This window comes from Limanda limanda, chromosome 12 (genome assembly GCF_963576545.1).
Source record: "Limanda limanda chromosome 12, fLimLim1.1, whole genome shotgun sequence".
NCBI lineage: Eukaryota > Metazoa > Chordata > Actinopteri > Pleuronectiformes > Pleuronectidae > Limanda > Limanda limanda.
In genome coordinates this window covers 19,310,457-19,327,765 of record NC_083647.1, presented here as the reverse complement: position 1 = coordinate 19,327,765, position 17,309 = coordinate 19,310,457, and the positions used below count along the sequence as shown (strand labels likewise).

General features: G+C 44.3%; 1 protein-coding gene across 1 annotated transcript in view; it reads left to right on the top strand.

Moving 5' to 3' along the window:
- Positions 1–804: 804 nt before the first annotated feature.
- dph6 (diphthamine biosynthesis 6) overlaps positions 805–17,309 on the top strand; it is a 64,412-nt gene continuing 47,907 nt past the window's right edge. The window contains exons 1-3 of the mRNA XM_061082759.1: positions 805–898; positions 1,151–1,242; positions 2,333–2,517. Of these exons, the coding sequence (XP_060938742.1) occupies positions 876–898; positions 1,151–1,242; positions 2,333–2,517 (300 nt within the window). The 5' untranslated portion in view covers positions 805–875. The remainder of the gene's footprint in view (positions 899–1,150; positions 1,243–2,332; positions 2,518–17,309) is intronic.

Genomic DNA, 17,309 nt, shown 5'->3' with positions numbered 1-17,309 from the left:
GGAAGGATGCATGTCAGTGTCAGCATTACAATCACTGGGCAGAGCCACTTTGACTACGTTTCATTATAGTAAACAGAACTGTGAAAGTCATTTTTTCTAAATTTGTGCCTTGTGCCATTATGACAGTTGTAAAACATGTGTAAATCTTGCTTTCAAATGTGAAATAATACATTTTATATGAAACTCTTTAAATTTATCATGTGTAAAATGTTATTAAATATGAAATTGTGACTTTCACCTGCAAGACTTTATAGATAATTTAATCAACACAAAATAATCACCACATGTAATGAGCATGCAAAAGTGTTTCATATCATGTGTTAAATTTAAAAAATAAAAAATAAAATACACAAATGACCTCTGGGCCTGCAAAGTTGTTTTCATGTGTTGTTGAAATATAATTTTTTTATTTTCATTTTTCATTTTTTTTCTGCTTTCATTTCCCCTAATTTTTCTTGCGATTATTCATAATTATTTGGATTTTTTTATTTATTTAACTCAAGTATTTCAAGGATTTGTTTTGACCACTTTGTATTGGATACTTTTGATATTTTTTTTGTATGGATGTTTTCATTACATATTTTCATTACATTTTAACTTTTCACAACATGCTTCGTCAATATCTAATCTGGTTTTGCTTTTGATTATAATCAAAACCTGATATTAAGTTTGATAGAAAGAGAAACTCAGGGTTTGATTTTTCTCTCAGGCATCTTAGAGGACGTCTCTGTGGAGAGCAGGGGTCCTTCAGCAACCCGGAAGCGTTGCTCTCCCATGCCTCACATGTTGTTGTGGTGTTTTCTGCCTCCTTCTCCCTGCTGCTGAGCTCTGTCTCCATTAAACTGTCACTCGACTCTTAAGGGAAACGTAGGAAGATGAAAGTGGTCGCGTTGATAAGGTAGCCCCTCAGTATTTGCTCTAACTGTCTCAGAGATTTGGGAGTGATTTTAGTTTTGTTAGCATAGCAGTGATTCAATCTTAGTTATGGATATTCTTGTTCCTGGTTTACAGTAGAGCATCTTTATCTTTATCTTTGCATATTAATGCTGCTGCTTCATACAAACTGTCCCGCTGATAACTTACAGGTCTGCATGCTAATGATTCAAAGCCTTACCCTGTGTCTGAGGCTATTTCTCATCCTGTGTTCCAGTGGGGGCAAAGACAGCTGCTACAACATGATGCAGTGTGTCGCTGCCGGCCACCGTATCGCAGCTCTGGCCAACCTGCGTCCTGCCCACACAGGTGAGGAGGAAGAGGAGGAGGAGGAGGAAGAGCTGCTGGGGGGGGGTTCAATGTGGGCCAGCCAGCTGCAAGTCTGCACTCCAGGAAACTTAGAGCTGTGCAGACTTAAAGTACTGCACAAAGTTATGTACTAGATTTATGTATGTAGATGTGTATGCAAAACTAGATTGGGTGCATAACTCCATCAAGGTGCAACAGTCCCCTTCAATTCACTCAGGCTGCACCAAAACACACCCACTCACAGATATCACTCCCCTAGATATGTCTGTTTATTTCATTAAGACCCATGAACAATTTCCAAGGGAAAATGAATTCAACCCCTTTGTCCTGATTTGTGCCAACACTGTACGAGTTCTTTCTTGGCTCATGTCCCACTCCTTCACCAAGTTTTGTGGAAATCTGCTCAGTAGTTTTAGCGTAAGCTGCTCTTTACAACACCACCATCATCTGTAGGAGTCTCAGTGACTCCTCTGAAGCAATCACGATTTTAAAGGTCCTGCTCAAAGGCTTCATGGTGGTGGGAATAAGGAAGGGGCCAGTGATGCGGACTCATTTTACCCTCTCAGGTTTAGTCTCACCAAACTGATGACCTCAGAGTCACTAGACTCTTTGCTAAAATATCATGTAACTTTCCAATTAAAATTAATTTGAGTGTTTGATCACTGACATTTTCAGAATGACAGAGATACTTTGGAGTTGATATGTATTTTGATTTCAAAAGTATATACTGTATTTAATTTGTTCCCATATGGATCTTTACACAACCTATTCAGTAGCTTTGAAACACAGTTCCTTTTAAATCTTCTTCTTCAGTTCTTATATATTTAATAAATACAGTATGTTTGGGTTTTTGACTGTTGATCAAATGAAAACAAGACACAATGTCGCCCTCAGCTCAAAGAATCATTGTTTGGCATCTTTAGACAGAACAACTTCTCAATTTAATGAGAAAATAATCCTCAGATTAATCTAAGAGTTAACCTGGATTTGTATTCACCCTCAGCTTTCTCACATCCTTTGGACTTTATTAAACTCATGTGATGAATGGCTTGTCATCAGACACTCAAACCTCTTTTCGTCTCTGCTGCAGATGAGTTGGACAGTTACATGTACCAGACCGTGGGACACGAGGCCATAGACCTGTATGCTGAAGCCATGGATCTGCCTCTATACAGACGCACCATCCAGGGCTCCAGCCTGGACATCAGCAGAGACTACCGGGAGACGGAGGGGGACGAGGTGGAGGACCTGTATGAGCTGCTGCGCCTCGTCAAGGTACAGAGATACAGGGATGGGATGTTCACAACGCTACTCATTTAATTATTTGTATGTTACACACAGAAGCAACAAAGCAGCATGTGTCCCACTGGTTTCTCCATCGCTGCCACCTGTTCAGTTGAAGCTCAGGATCATTGGCCTTGGTTCACTTCTTTGCCTTTTTCGTAAATTATCCAAATCTCTCTCTGTCCATATATTAGATCTGTGTAAAAAATAGGCTTTTTAAAGTTTATCTCTAAGGATGTAATTTATCATTGACCATATCATTTATCATTTTACCTGGTTCTTTAGCGTTAGTAAAGAGACGGGTCGGGATCGCCAAGTTCAATGATGCATCTTTTAATTATGTATCACAACAAAAGTAAAAACCTAATACGCTCTTCAAGGTGCCATTTGGATAATTTGTAAGAACATCTTAGTCTCTTAGACTGCTTCTGTAATTTGAATTAAATGTTTTTACTAATATTTTTCTGGCATCTTTACTCCTTAGAGCAGCACAATACTTCATATATAACATCATAACAGATGGCATTTTTATACGCCTCTAAAATGTTTATACCTATTTTTTCCACAAATATGTACTTTTGTGAGTGTGCATATGGGAAATACTGCAATTTAAAATATATTCTATTAATATTCACACAGACATTAATTCTTCTATAACTAAACCTACATATGTACAGATATACATAAATCTGGGAAATACTGCAATTTAAAATATATTCTATTAATATTCACACAGACATTAATTCTTCTATAACTAAACCTACACATGTACAGATATACATAAATTTGACATAAAATAAAACTGCAAAGGGAAACAAAGCAAATTGAACAAATGACATTAATCAGTAAAAGCAGAAAACGTATGTATGTGATGATATACAAGGCTTTTAATCTGCTGTGATTTTTATTTGGAATAGTGTTTCCCACCATGTGATTATGTGAACTCACTATCGCGATGCTTTGTTTAATATACACGCGAGTCGTTTGATTGGCCACCGCTGACATTCGCTCCACTGCTGTTTTCAGCGAACGAGCTCTCCGAGCGCCACTAAACGTCCCATCTTGGCTAAGGTTCATGACATATGTCACACTGTTGAGATGTTTTACAAGTCACTCTCTGTGGATTCAGAGTCACTTAGTAGCCCATCAGCAGCGTCTGGAAGAGCCTCTGCTTGTCGGGCTTCATCTGGCCGGCTGTACACTAACAGTCCTTAGCACCGGCGTAAAGCTGCTCCGGAGATTAAAAAGCCATGTTGGTGCTTTTAGTCTGTCTTACTTAAGTACGTCCTGATTCCACTCTCAAAGTGGAGTAAGTTTTTTCTTTTTATGTTACTCCGGGAAAATGGCGTGTGCCAGTTGTATCGGGTTTATGAAAGTTTGATGTGTGGAGTTGGAACGAGTTGCCCTTCAACAACCGGCTTCACAGGAAAACTCCATTCTGTTTTTATCTCACTTGACAGAAGATCAGATGCAAAAAATAATCACCGGGTTAATAATTCATCAAATACCACTTTTTGCCAGGACACTGAAAAAAATATCTATTTGAAGCCAAATTATGGATGAGACCTCGGTGGTCCGGTGTGTGGCGCCGGGGGGGGGGGGGGGGGACTGACAGGTCGCAGACAACTGCATGTGTGTTTAACACACCGCTGGCACCGCCTGCCCACCTGACTGCCTGCAGCCACCTGGACACACACCTCAGCAGCAGCAGCAGCAGCAGCAGCTCTCCCTGCTGTCAGCACAAACCGGGTGTAACACTTCTTTCCCCCCCCACACACACGTTATAGCTCGGAGCGTCTATGGGATGGAGTTTGTTGTTGAGACGGGAGTTGGCTTCACGTTAGGGACGGGAATCGGCAGGGACCTCCCGATACGATACTATCACGATACTTAGGTGGCGATACGATATGTATTGCGATTCTGTAAGTATTGCGATTCGATATTACGATTTCCTGGGACTTTTTTTTTTAAATACTGGACCATGGAAAAATGTTGAATCATACCTTCAAATACAACACAGTCAAATTCACTTAACGCTTTACAAGTTTTATTTCAAATGATAACATTCACTTAATGACTGCCGGGCAGCCAATAGAGAAAATAAATAAAAATGTTCCCTATTATTGTATAGCCCCTGTCAACTGCACACAAACTGACAGATTAAGAAATGTAATCCACCTAGGCTGCTTTTAAACAATAAATAAAAGGTAAATTAAATATAATGAAATAAACAAAAAAGAAACAAAAAGTAGGCTATTGTTGTTTGCAAATAGGTGATACAAAGCTAGTGCTTGGGTATGTTTAGATTCTTGTGCAAAAACAAGAGCTGGTCAACATGCTCTGGGGTGATGTTGCTCCCCCCCATATACCCCCCCGCCATATAAACCAATAAATATGTTTAAAAAAAGATTTAAAATCGTCATTCACAAGAATCGCGATTTGTAACTGAATCGATTTTTCCCCCCATCCCTACTTGACGTGGTGTAAATGAGCGAGGTGTGTGGGGGGTGCGCGGGTTCTTCCTGTAGGTTCCGTGTGAATACGTGTTCCTCCGGAGCCGAGGGCTGCTCCAGGGTCCCTGCGTGTCCGCACCAGGCTTCTGTGGCCAGGGCCAGTCAGCCGCCTCGGGGGCACTTCCCGACCTCTGCCTGCCGATCTTTGTTGTCTTCTATATAAATAAATCGCCCAGTTTTACACGTGCGGCTCCGTGAGGCAAATCTCGCTTGTTTGTTTTTTCTTGTTAGTTTCAACGTTCACACGGTCAGATTTAATGGTATCGGGGGGCGTCTCATAAGTATTCACAGTCAAATAGCCGACGTGTCTCCGGTGCGTGATGCAATATGCCATTTCTGCCTGTGGTCAGGGCTCTAATTGCAAAAGGCTGCTAATTTCCCATTTCCAGGGCTTCTCTGGTCTGACCTCACCAGTCAGCCGGGCCATAGATCACGGCACTTGGACTCCCATGGGGGGGGGGTTCTCGTGGGCTGGCAGACCTCCAGTCATCTCTCCGTTTACCCCCCCCCCTCCCGCCGTCATCAACAGACCTGCACCGTAAACAACAGGCTTCCTCTCTCGCTCGCTGAGTGATGTCAACCATAAGAATGCAAACTCTCTTATCTCAAATTTCAGGTTACCGCTACAATTCTGACTCGCTGGTTAGCTTTGCAAACTTGTACCGCTTGCTCTGCGTTGTGAGGGATGAGAAACTCTGGGAGATCAATGAATTCCCAGTATTTAGAAAACTTACACAATTCTGTCACAGCGTCTTAAATCTGCTCTTAAAAAGTCACGGATTACCGTCAAGTTTCTCTTCGTCAGGTAGTCTCGGTTTACTGTTTCATATTCATACGGAATAATGTTTTTCTTCTCACCATAAAAGTTTTTGGTATTGTTGATTTGTGAAGGGAATAATAAAGGGGGGGGGGGGAAGAAGAGGAAAAAAAGGCACTTCTTTTGATAGTGAGCTGTTAAATCTGCCCCACTGAAAAAGAGCAGCTTTAGCAGGAAAGTATGTGTTCTGTTTGGAAAGTGTGATATTTTGAAAGATTCTTTTCTCGCAGTTTGAATTAATTAGAAGTTACAAGATTATATTTGGCAAATGACACTTGAGCATAGATGAAAGAATTTTTTCCCCCCTCCTCAGATCCGGAGTTGATGAGTTTTAAGTGGATATTCTTCCCCTTCTTCCTCCTCCTCCTCCTCCTCCTCCTCCTCCTCCTACTTTTCCTCCTACTCCTCCTTCGAAATGCAAGCAGCAGACCCGTAGCCTGAGCCAACAGTGCCATCTACAGACCGTTCCCAGAGCTGACGGACCGAGGCCACTCCACACTTTTGGCCTCTCGCAGAATGTTTGGAGCCTCTCAGAAGATTCAAAGGAAGAGATCATATTCTTCAGAACCATTGTTGATAGAGGAGGAAAAAAAAAACCTCAATTATAATAGGTGGGGTGGGGGGGGGGGTGAGCCGTCCATCCCCTGGTTAGTGGTGATAATGGCAGAATGACAATGTGGCCCTATCCTCGGCCCCTTTGCTCTCATCGCTGGCCGTGTCTTTTGAAGTGTGTAACCTGAGAGACATGCGAGCCGCGGCGTCCCATCCTGCACGGCGCTGATCTCTGAACCCGCTCTTTGAGGAGGAGAAATAACTGTTTAGTCGGCGGCAGTGGGAATCTTTCCATTTTTTCGGACATCTAAGAGAATATTTTCATTGAAATGACGATGTCCTTGTGTCCTATCAGACATTTTAAAGTCTGCGAGTTTATAGAATTTGTGTTTAGTGCGTCGCTGAGATAAATACGTTTTCCTTCCTGTTCCACACAAACACACACACTGGAGGTTCTGTGTCTGCACTTCATGTGTGTGGCTGGTCCGCTCCCCTCCGCTGTGATCTGCTGTGATGTGTGATACAGATCAGCAGTGTCAGTCACCGCCGGCTGTAACGCCAGTCCCCCCGAAGGCCCGCAAAACTCCTCATATTAGTCATATCACATCCCTCAAGTCCTTTATCCCCGTCTCCGTGCTCTGTGACCTGACACAGTGGCTCTTTATGCCCCGTGACCCTGCTCGTGTGTGTGCGGGCGAGCGCACGCCTGCGTTTTTTTCAAGGTCAGGTCAAACCGGGGCCTCTGTTACAGGATAACAGGGTTTTTATCTCTGCTCTCCTCACACACCTCTGCCTCCTCGCCTCGCCCCCGGTTTGCCTCCTTTCAGCACTCTGCAGCTCCCGTCCTCTTCTTCTCCCCGTCTGAGGAACCCAGTGTACGCCGCTACATTCAAGACGGGTCGAACGTTTTACAAAACACAAAGGCGTCGCACCTTGAAAGCAGCACGCCCCACACGGCTTGAATGCTAGTGAGTCTGCTTGAGATGCAACCGCAGCTTCAATCCCTCGATGAAGTGATAGATACTATTTTAAAAAGATAGTGACTCTATCGCGGCAACTCTGCAACCTTTGATCTGATGAATAAAGACAAAAGACATTTAAGCTCATTAGAGTGATGAGGAACAATAGACGATTTCCGTGCACGCGTTCCTTCCTGCCGGCTCTAATTAGCAGCGCCGTGACATCTCTGTCGTACTCAGACCCGGCTTTGAGAGCGATGGAAATGTTACTTTCAAATCAAATTTCCTATTCTGTAATACATTCGACTTTGTAGACAGAGTTTTTTTTTTTTTTTTTTCATGGGAGCTGATACTGTGGATCGGTTAACACCCAAATTCTATCCCTTCCTGTTTAATCAAGCCCGTTTTTTCTCCAGTAGCTGTATGGGAAAACTCTTTGGAGAAAGTGCACCGAGACCTCTGGCCTTTGTAGATGAAACATTCCCTTCTGTTGCTGTGTCTTTAAAACACCACGTTTAAAGTGAGATTACGCTCCTTGAACACACACACGCTTTCCCTGTTTCTCCTGATAAACACACACACACACACACACACACACACACACACACACACACACATCCTCAGCCACTCCATTATCGACATCAGCAGACAAGAGCGGTGCCCTGTGAGATCGCAGAGGCAGCCTGTCCACAAGTCCAAACATTCCTCTTTTCATTCTTTCCATCTCCCTCGCTCCTTCTATCTTTCGTCTGCTGGCATCTTTGTCTCCATTGTGTTGTCGTCGCACTTTCATCCGGACCCTTCAGAAGCCTGGCACGCCGTTGTTGCGAGAGCGCCCTGATGGAGGGGCGTCCCGCTGCGAGGAAGGGAGGGAGAAGAGAGAGAGGAGAAAGAAAGGAGAAGAGGAGGAGGAGGACGGCTGGTAGGCAGAGGAATCTCCAGTTGAACAAGGAGCTCTGCGGTATCGATTAGGGAGCTGAGGTGTTGTGAGACACGTCGTTGAGGAGGGGTCTGAACTATAAAAGGGAGGGTGGGGGGGGGGGGGGGTGTTACAAAATCAAACACACAGACCCTTCTCTGATTACCGGCATGGAGCTGCATTAGGCTTACATCGGGGGGGCTCAACAGGAAAATGGATTTCTTTAAAAACCTGCTTAATACATAAATCATGACCTCTGGGGTCACAGCGAGGGTTTAGGAGCCGGGATCAATAACCAAGCTAATGCCAGCGTGTTGCAGCTGCTTTGTGGTGCGGAGAGACCTCTAAATGTTGTTATTGGAAGTAGCTTACAAGCAGCCTAAGATCCGTGGATAATCACTTTGTAGAAAAGTTTGTTTTATTGCGTTTTTCCACTCAAGTTCAGGGGCCGTATTTAAATAAATAAGTATTTCAGCCCCGAGCTGCAGTAGAGATTCCTCGGAGCAGCTGACTTTGCTCCGAGTCGCCTCTACATGCGACCGCCATTGTTATATTTCCCCCTTTGGTCCGAGACGGCTTGTGTTTGTGCCGGTCGACACAGCGGCAGTGGGGCTGAGATTGCAGGCTTGTTTTGCACATGAGGAAGGATAGCATTAGCGCTGAGATAATGGCGCTGTGTATTGTTCGCCGGCCGTGTGGAAGTGGTGGGACAGGATCTATTAGACGCAGGCCCATTTCCCTCCAACTGACTCTAACGGTCCCCGGCAAACATTAGATAAAGAGCCTAGCCTCAAGCCTTTGTAATTTGTTTGTATTTTTCTGCTTAATGTACTTTGCTCAATCTTGTTTAGCGATGATGGAAGCTGATAGCCTTATCTCGCCTTGCCAAGGGCATGAGCCACTGCCACTGCTTGGTTGAACATTGTTCCAGTGAAGAACGTTTATGTGTTTATGGTTGTTTTTTTCTGATTTTTATTTTGGATGCCGGGTGGACTGAGGGTGTATCTAGAGGTTATTTGCATTTGATCTATTGGTTAATATGTTTTTTTATGGCTTGATGATGTAAATAAACTAACAGGGGAATTGTATCGTTGTCATTTCTTCCTTTTATTTGTGCTTTTTCATGTTAAAAATTGAGGGAAATTTGTGATCATCCTTTAGTACCGGCTCATCAAATTCACTAATTTTTATCATTTTGGGTTTCTGTTTCTAAACTGCGGGTATTTTAGATCATCAGAGATACATTTTTAAATCACTCTGTGTGAAATATATTTTTCAGTCTCCTTCCATCTGTCTTAAAAAAAAAAAGAAATCACAATTCAAGTTCATCTGAAAATACGAAGTCTCATTTATTAGCTGTACGGCGTGCATGTAAAAGGATGATCCAGTGACGTAAGAAGTCAACAAGGAGAGTCGACCTGAAATAAAAACCTTTTAGTATTTCACCAGTATCAACAGCTTAGTCAGACCCGACCCCGTCTGCGTCACAAACAGACAGCTGAGGAATAAGTGCCAAGTCTTTCAACTCCCTGCCATTCATCTCCTCCAAAATTAAGAGGGGGTTTTATGTTGTGTTTTGTGTTTTTTTAACCAGTCCTCACAAGAAATACAGTTTTCTGGGGGCAGGCCCCATCGCCTCCCGCAGCTAAAGTCATAACCAGCCGTAGAAAAAACACAGTCTGGAGTCTGGAGAGTGGGTTAAACCAGCATCGCTGCTATATTTTCTCTGAGTCTGTCTCGAAGGAGGGAAAAGTGGGGGAGGAGTTGTTGGGGGGGGGGGGTCTGTGATGTCTGCAGGAGCTATATGGAGGATAGAGGACAGCAGAGCCAAGAGCCTGGAACCTGACCTCACCAGAAAAACATTTACATTTTGTACTGTGTGTGTGTGTGTGTGCGTGTTTGTAAGTCACCGGCTGTGTGTGTATACATGGACATTAGTGCATGTCTGCGCATTCACCCTGTGGAATAGGTGGTTGTTATGGACCATGAAAAGCAACTGACATGGTTTACCTCTCTGTGGCTGGAGACTCCTCCTTTGATTCTGTCCTTTTTCACTTTCTTTGGAGGCAGCTTCCTGTCTGAGACGCTCAAACGCTCTTACCTCAGCCGAGTGGGGTTGTTGCCGGGACACAGCTGGGATTAGGACTTTTGTTTCATGCCCCACAGAGAACTGTTTATTGGAACACCTTATCCTTTTTAATGGTGAGAGGTGAGGCCCTTAACGTTTGCAGGAAGTTACATGACTTTCCTGTCATCCACAAAGAAAACAAATCCCAGAACAGTTAAGTGGAGGCGCAGACTGACAATTTACAATCCAGAAACAACCATTAATGTATCAAAGAGCCAGTCATAACTACACTTGAGCTTGAATCGCAGGTATTCATGGACATACAGTCCATCGATAAATGACCTTATGTCTCCCTGCTGCTTCCCAACATTTAGTTTTCCATTCCGTGCTGATATGGAAAGCCTCCTTGTCCTTGGACGGCTGAAACTAGGGCTTTGTGCTTGCTTTGGCCAAGGCCCGCTCCCTCCCAGCCTGTCGACTGGCTGGGTCTGTGTTTACGTAACCATATATATCTGAGAGGAAACTCGTGAAACGTTAATCTCTCTACTTTTTAACCCTGATGAATTTCTACATTTTCCAGCTGTGCGGCATGGCATATTTATGCTCAGGCTCTATCGCTGAAAACAGCTCTGTCATTGTAAATGAATCACTATCCAAGACTAAAGTGTGTGTGTGTGTGCGTGTGTGTGTGTGTGTGTGTGTGTGTGTGTGTGTGTGTGCGTGTGTGTGTGTGTGTGTGTGTAACTGTACAAATACAAGCTCAGCCATAAAGAGCTGCACCAGTTCCTTTCATGGACAAAATCCGCAGCTTCTTTTTCATTCTTCTCCAGACTTATTCAGAAATGTCACTATTCAATAAGTTAGCAATGGTGTCTAGTGACTGGTAGGTCACCAGTTTGGTCCCCCAGACTAAACCTGAGAGGGTAAAACGAGAGAGCATCACTGGCCCTCTCCTCAGTCCCACCACCATGAAGCCTCTGGGAAGGACCTTTAAAATCCTGATTGCGTCACAGGAGTCACTCAGTGGACTACAGATGATGGGGTTGTTGTAAAGAGCAGCTTACACTAAAACTATTGAGCCGATTTCCGCAAAACTTGGTGAAGGGGTGGGACATGAGCCAAGAAAGAACTCGTACAGTGTTGGCACAAATCAGGACAAAGGGGTTGGATTAATTTTCCCCAATTCCCCAGGAAATTGTTCATGGTACTTAATGAAATAAACAGACATATCTAGGGGAGTGATATCTGTGAGTGTGTGTTTGTGTTTGCGTGTGTGTGTGTGTGTGTGCGTGTCTGTGTGTGTGTATGTGTGTGTGTAACTGTACAAATACAAGCTCAGCCATAAAGAGCTGCACCAGTTCCTTTCATGGATAAAATCCGCAGTTCCTTTTTAGTTCTTCTCCAGACTGGAATCTGTGCACGTGAGCCTGTCAACCGACAACATTTCTGCGGGTTGATTGAGCGTCAGTCTCTCATCGCGTTGATGGGACAATGTCCGATGTCACATCCGCTGTTGACTGGTCACATCTGCGTGGTGGCCTCAGTGGAGGGACAATCCTTCCCCCCCCGTTCAGCTTCCTCTCTGCCCCTTGTCGTAACTCTGACCTGCATCATCTCTGGAAGCCGTCGGGGGCCTTTAGGTGTATGAGCAGCTGGCGTTGTGAGTAGTTTTGTGTTTTCCTTATTCCACCACTCTTGTACGGTCGAAGATTGACACGTGAGTGAGTCACCTCGCCTGCCCATCCACCAGCACAAAGGAAGAGCCCGTCTTTCAGCAGCTGCTTCAAACAGACAGGCCCCACCGATTTACAAAGGGGAATGTCTCTGAAAGCATTCTGGAACCAAAGTTTTGCCCGATGTTTGTTTTACAAAGACGTTCGCTAAGCCTGCGTGTCCATTTGTTGCTTTACACTGTGTCTTTGCCTCAGTTTGTATATATAAGCAGTATAAAATATATTTCAAGCATTGGGCGTCACCTATAACATTCTAATTGGCCTGCATCCTGTAGCTTGTGCACACCTCTTCCACAACCTATCACTCCTCCACCAACTCTGGGAGTCACCTTGGAGTGGAACTGTCTTGCACAGAATGATAATGAGAATGCTGATTTAATACAAATAAGCAGCGTCTCCTCCTGCTAAGCTCACGCTAAGCTTCCTGTCAGTTTGGCATGTCTGAGTTGTCGGGACAGCCCAACACGCCCCGGGACTATGTCCGCATTACATTAAACACAATCACTTGACCCTAGCTGGCCCTGTTCCCTGTATCACATCTACTCGAGCTGCTGCAACAACGAGGTACACCCCCCCTTTTCCGTGTTCCCACCATGTAGAGAAACAGGGGGGAGAACAATCCCATTACATTACAACGGGGACCGGGGCTGATCTAATGGAGAGAACATTAAAACCATGTCGCGTTCAGTCACTTACTTGATGGATCCTGGAAGAGAGCGGAGGACGAGGAGGAGAAGGAGGAAGGGATGGGACGCTCGGGGGTGAGAGGTGGCGTCGGAGTGACGCTGCGGATGTGGCGATGGAGAGAGAGTGCGACGGCAACACGACGCCCTTGAACAAACTGTCATTCAAACCACTTAAATTAATTTCCCTCCACCTTGTCTTCTTCCCCACCTCCATGCCATCAAACACGAGGTCCTGAACTAGCTACAGGAGAAAGAACACGTCAACAGCGTAGGAGCGGATCCATAGAGGACTTTCTGACGGGAATACGTGGCCTTTTGTCTGTAATAGTCGAGATCTGCCAGCTCCGGCTTCCCAGTTGACAGGAAAGGCTGGAGCAGGCATTTTGGAAACCCACCATTTTCTGCAGAATGGCTCTTTGTGTTGTTAGGGTGTATAATTAAGCTCTCATTGTGACAGCCATTGACAGAGAGCTAATGAGGGTTCTGATGTATTCCATACGAATATGAATATTGAATTTTTAATATTTTATGGCTTTCTAATTGCCGCGAATGCCGTTAATGGCCTTGACTGTTGAATATTACCCAGACTGAATGTTCGGCATCGCGTAAGTACCTTTTCAATCTGAGACTGACAGAAAGAGAAAGCTGCGTTCTCAAGTCAAACTCTTGGCTTAATGATTGTCGTGTATTCTGTGTATCTTTGGGGCAGATACATATCTTGAACGAGGGCATGTCTGTGACTGCGAATACATTTGAGCCACTCCTTTCACTCGCTTTACGAAGACGAATGTATATATAATTACAAAGTATATCACATACACTACCTTGATATAGAGTTTAATGGCCGTAGCGTTTCTTTGTAGAGCATGTCTGCTGGCCTTAATCTTCCCCGCAGCTGACATCTTAATAACTCAGCCCTCTCCATCCATTTCCACGGGAGACATCCGGATGTGGGGGAAGGATTAGTTTAATGAATTTGACAATTAGTAACAGAAGTTAATGACTGCATGGGGCTAAGTACCCTGATGGACATGGCTGGGGGGACTGAGGGCTTCCATTGCTCTGGGCCATAGATCCTCATTAATAGCTTTTCTGCCTGGAGGAGAGGACAGGGGAAGCCAGGCCCGGCCTTTGTTTAGTCTGCCTCCGATCGGGCTGAGAGGGAGTTGCGCTGTTGCTCGACGTCGTGCCAGAATTAGTCCTGCTCCGGGCATGAGTTAACACAGGGCCACGGGGGTCCTGGATCAGGTGAAGCTTCCTTTAATGAACCAGGGTCATTAAATGTTGCAAAAAAAAAGAAAAAGTGACACGGAGTCCAGGCAGCTCTGTCTTTCGAATCTCGTGCCAAGAGTCATGAAGAAAGAGAAGTGGTTTGTGGGTCACAGGAGTCCTGATGACCTCTGCCTTTGATTTATGGTTCTGTTAGCTTCTTACCCGGATCGCACCTCTAATGTAGTCAAAACATCGTTTAGCCAGATAGCGCTCATAAAGATTTTATTATTATTTATTATTACACTGAGCTTCATGAGCTACCTTGTCGCTTTGTCAAGTATTCCTTCTATAAACCATTTTGATAAATTTTTCAGCCACCATAAAATCAAAGTTTGTGTTTTTTTACGGCATCATGAATACACATGGAACAATTCCCATAATATCAGTCAATTCAGATTTATATGTATATATCTATGTACCTCTGCTTCACAATATTTTATCCTACCTATTCCACAGAGTATTAGAAAGTATACATATAATTTATAAAATCCCGTCTACAGCAGCATTAGTTGCCCTCTCATTCCTGCCTGTCTCCTGCTGAGAGCTATAATGGCGACAAAAACATAACCGCATCCAAAAATAATCATTTCCAAACTATTTGCCAAAAACATCTCATGGCAAGAGCCTACACTGAAAACAAGAGAATGTGTGAGAAATTTGTCTTGTGTTATCATTAGTGTGGGGAGCAGGCCTGGGTCTGACAAGGCTGCATGACGTCACGTAAATACTGAACTGAACCTCACCAGCTAGAGTGCAAGTCCAGAGAGGACGGACGCAGACGGAGACAGACGGAGACAGACGGAGACTGAGCGACTAACACACAAGAGGAGGGTGTCTTCCATTGTGCTGTTGCTCTGATTCTCTCCGGTCCTGTCAGGTTTAAAGCCAAGGGACCAAATTGGTGTTGATCTAGCGCACTTCTTCAACACTCTCCCTCCTATCTCTTTTCCTCTTTCTGTCTCCCCTTATTCCACTCTTTACCTCCTAATTTGCCTCTTTAGGAAGTGACAATTGCATTTAGGGAAAAGGTTATCATTGTATTAGAATAGAGTGCTGGCCCTGAGGCTTACCTAGAATTACATGACACCGCCTGCAGCCCCCTTGGGTCTGTGCTGGGCTGAAATGTTATCAGTCTGACTTAATTACTGTCACTGGGCGGAATTGACTATAATGTATATTCCAGTGTCGGACATATTGGAGAGATATTTAAACGCGAGCGCAGAATCCCACTTCTTAAGATCTCTTGCTGATTTAACTTTAGGGTCAAAGAGTTAAATTTGAGCTGTGTACTTGTCTCTTTGCTTTTAGCTTTCGCCTTTATACCTCACATCCTTTGCTGCGGCGTAAACACCACACACACATACACGTGTGCGGCCGCACTCACACAGAGCCCATCCTTTATCTGATTAGCTGGCACGCCTACATGGAGCTGTGTGTGTGTGTGTGTCTGTGTGTGTGCGTGCGGCACAGTGCGTCGCAGCTCAGCGTCGAGCCCCAGGCAGGGCATGGATTTCATTTAGGAAAGTATCAAAGGTTTACACGCTGTTCGCTTTAATCAGCATGTTTATCAGGCAGAGAAAAATTGCAGGAAGGGACCACAGGGAGGAGGAGGGGCGGGGGGGTTATCTTAAGGACCAGTAGCCAGGGAAATTGATAATGGCTACAAGGTAATTTACTGGAGACTTGTGCATCCCTCCACTGCTCCTACCCTTGCCTCTCATTCTAATTACAGCCCATGTAATGTTCTAATGAATCTGCAGGTGTGTGTCTGTAGGGGAGGGGTGTGTAGGTGAAGAAGGGGGTTGTGTGCGTGTGTGTATGTGTGTGGCTGAGCACGCAGCTCTCGTGTCGCGTGTGCACTGTGTTTGTTTGTGTGCGTCACTCTGCATCAGGCTTGTTTTTAGCAAGAGGAGATTGAACGCATTTCAAGGCTGTGTCAGTATCTCTCGAGTGCATAGTTGTCTCACTGTTTCTGGAAATATGAATACGATATGAAAAGCAATTAGATTAGCCCTCAGCAATATTAAAGATACATGCCACTCACAGGCCCGACGCTCCGCTGATACCTTGAGTTGTCACCACGGTTCTGTCGTCCTGTCGGAGTGCGGAGAGGATGGAAGCCACGGCCGAGACTAGGGATGGGGGGAAAAATCGATTCAGTTACAAATCGTGATTCTTGTTATTATTTATTTTTTTTAAACATATTTATTGGTTTATACGGGGGGGGGGGGGTATATGGGGGGAGCAACTTCACCCCAGAGCATGTTGACCAGCTCTTGTTTTTGCACAAGAATCTAAACATACCCAAGCACTAGCTTTGCATCGGCTACATGCAAACCACAATAGCCTACTTTTTGTTTATTTCAAAGTTTATATTTTAACTAAACTTTTATTCATTCTATTTAAATTACCTTTTATTTATTGTTTAAAAGTAGCCTAAGTGGCATACATTTCTTAATCTGTCAGTTTGTGTGCAGTTGACAGGGGCTATACAATAATAGGGCACATTTTTATTTATTTTCTCTATTGGCTGCCCGGCAGTCATTAAGTTAATGTTAATATTAGAAATAAAACTGGTAAAGCTCTGAGTGAATTTGACTGTGTTGTATTTGAAGGTATGATTCAACATTTTTCCATGGTCCAGAATTTAAAAAAAAAATAACCAAAAGAAATCCCAGGAAATCGTCATATCGAATCGCAATACTTACAGAATCGCAATACCCACAGAATCGCAATACATATCGTATCGCCACATATGTATCGTGATAGTATCGTATCGGGAGGTCCCTGCCGATTCCCGTCCCTAGCCGATGCCCATTCATCCCCCACACACACTACAAGGCAGATAAGGTCCAGGAACTGTTTTTAGTGGTTCTGGAGCCTCCAGTCACATACTTACACGCACACATAAACAGTCATAGAGTGTTCTTTCACACAGCCATGTACGCAACCCTCCAGGGGATATGGGCTGGGCCATAAAGGCCTTGATACGACCAGAGTGTAAACATCCCCACAGGCTGCGGTGCGGTGGAAGGAAGAGCCGGCAGGAATCTACCGTCGCTGCCTGCGTCAGTTTTTCGTGTGTATATGTTAACATGTGTTTGTGTGGTTTTGTTCAGATAACTCTTTGGGTTACCATTGTAGGTTGAGCAAAGAGTGTTTGGCCCCGTGGGACAGTGACATCATATCGCTGTAACAATGCAAGTTACACATACTGTATAATGGAAAAGGCCGAAAAAATGTTTGTGGTAAAGTCGACTCCAT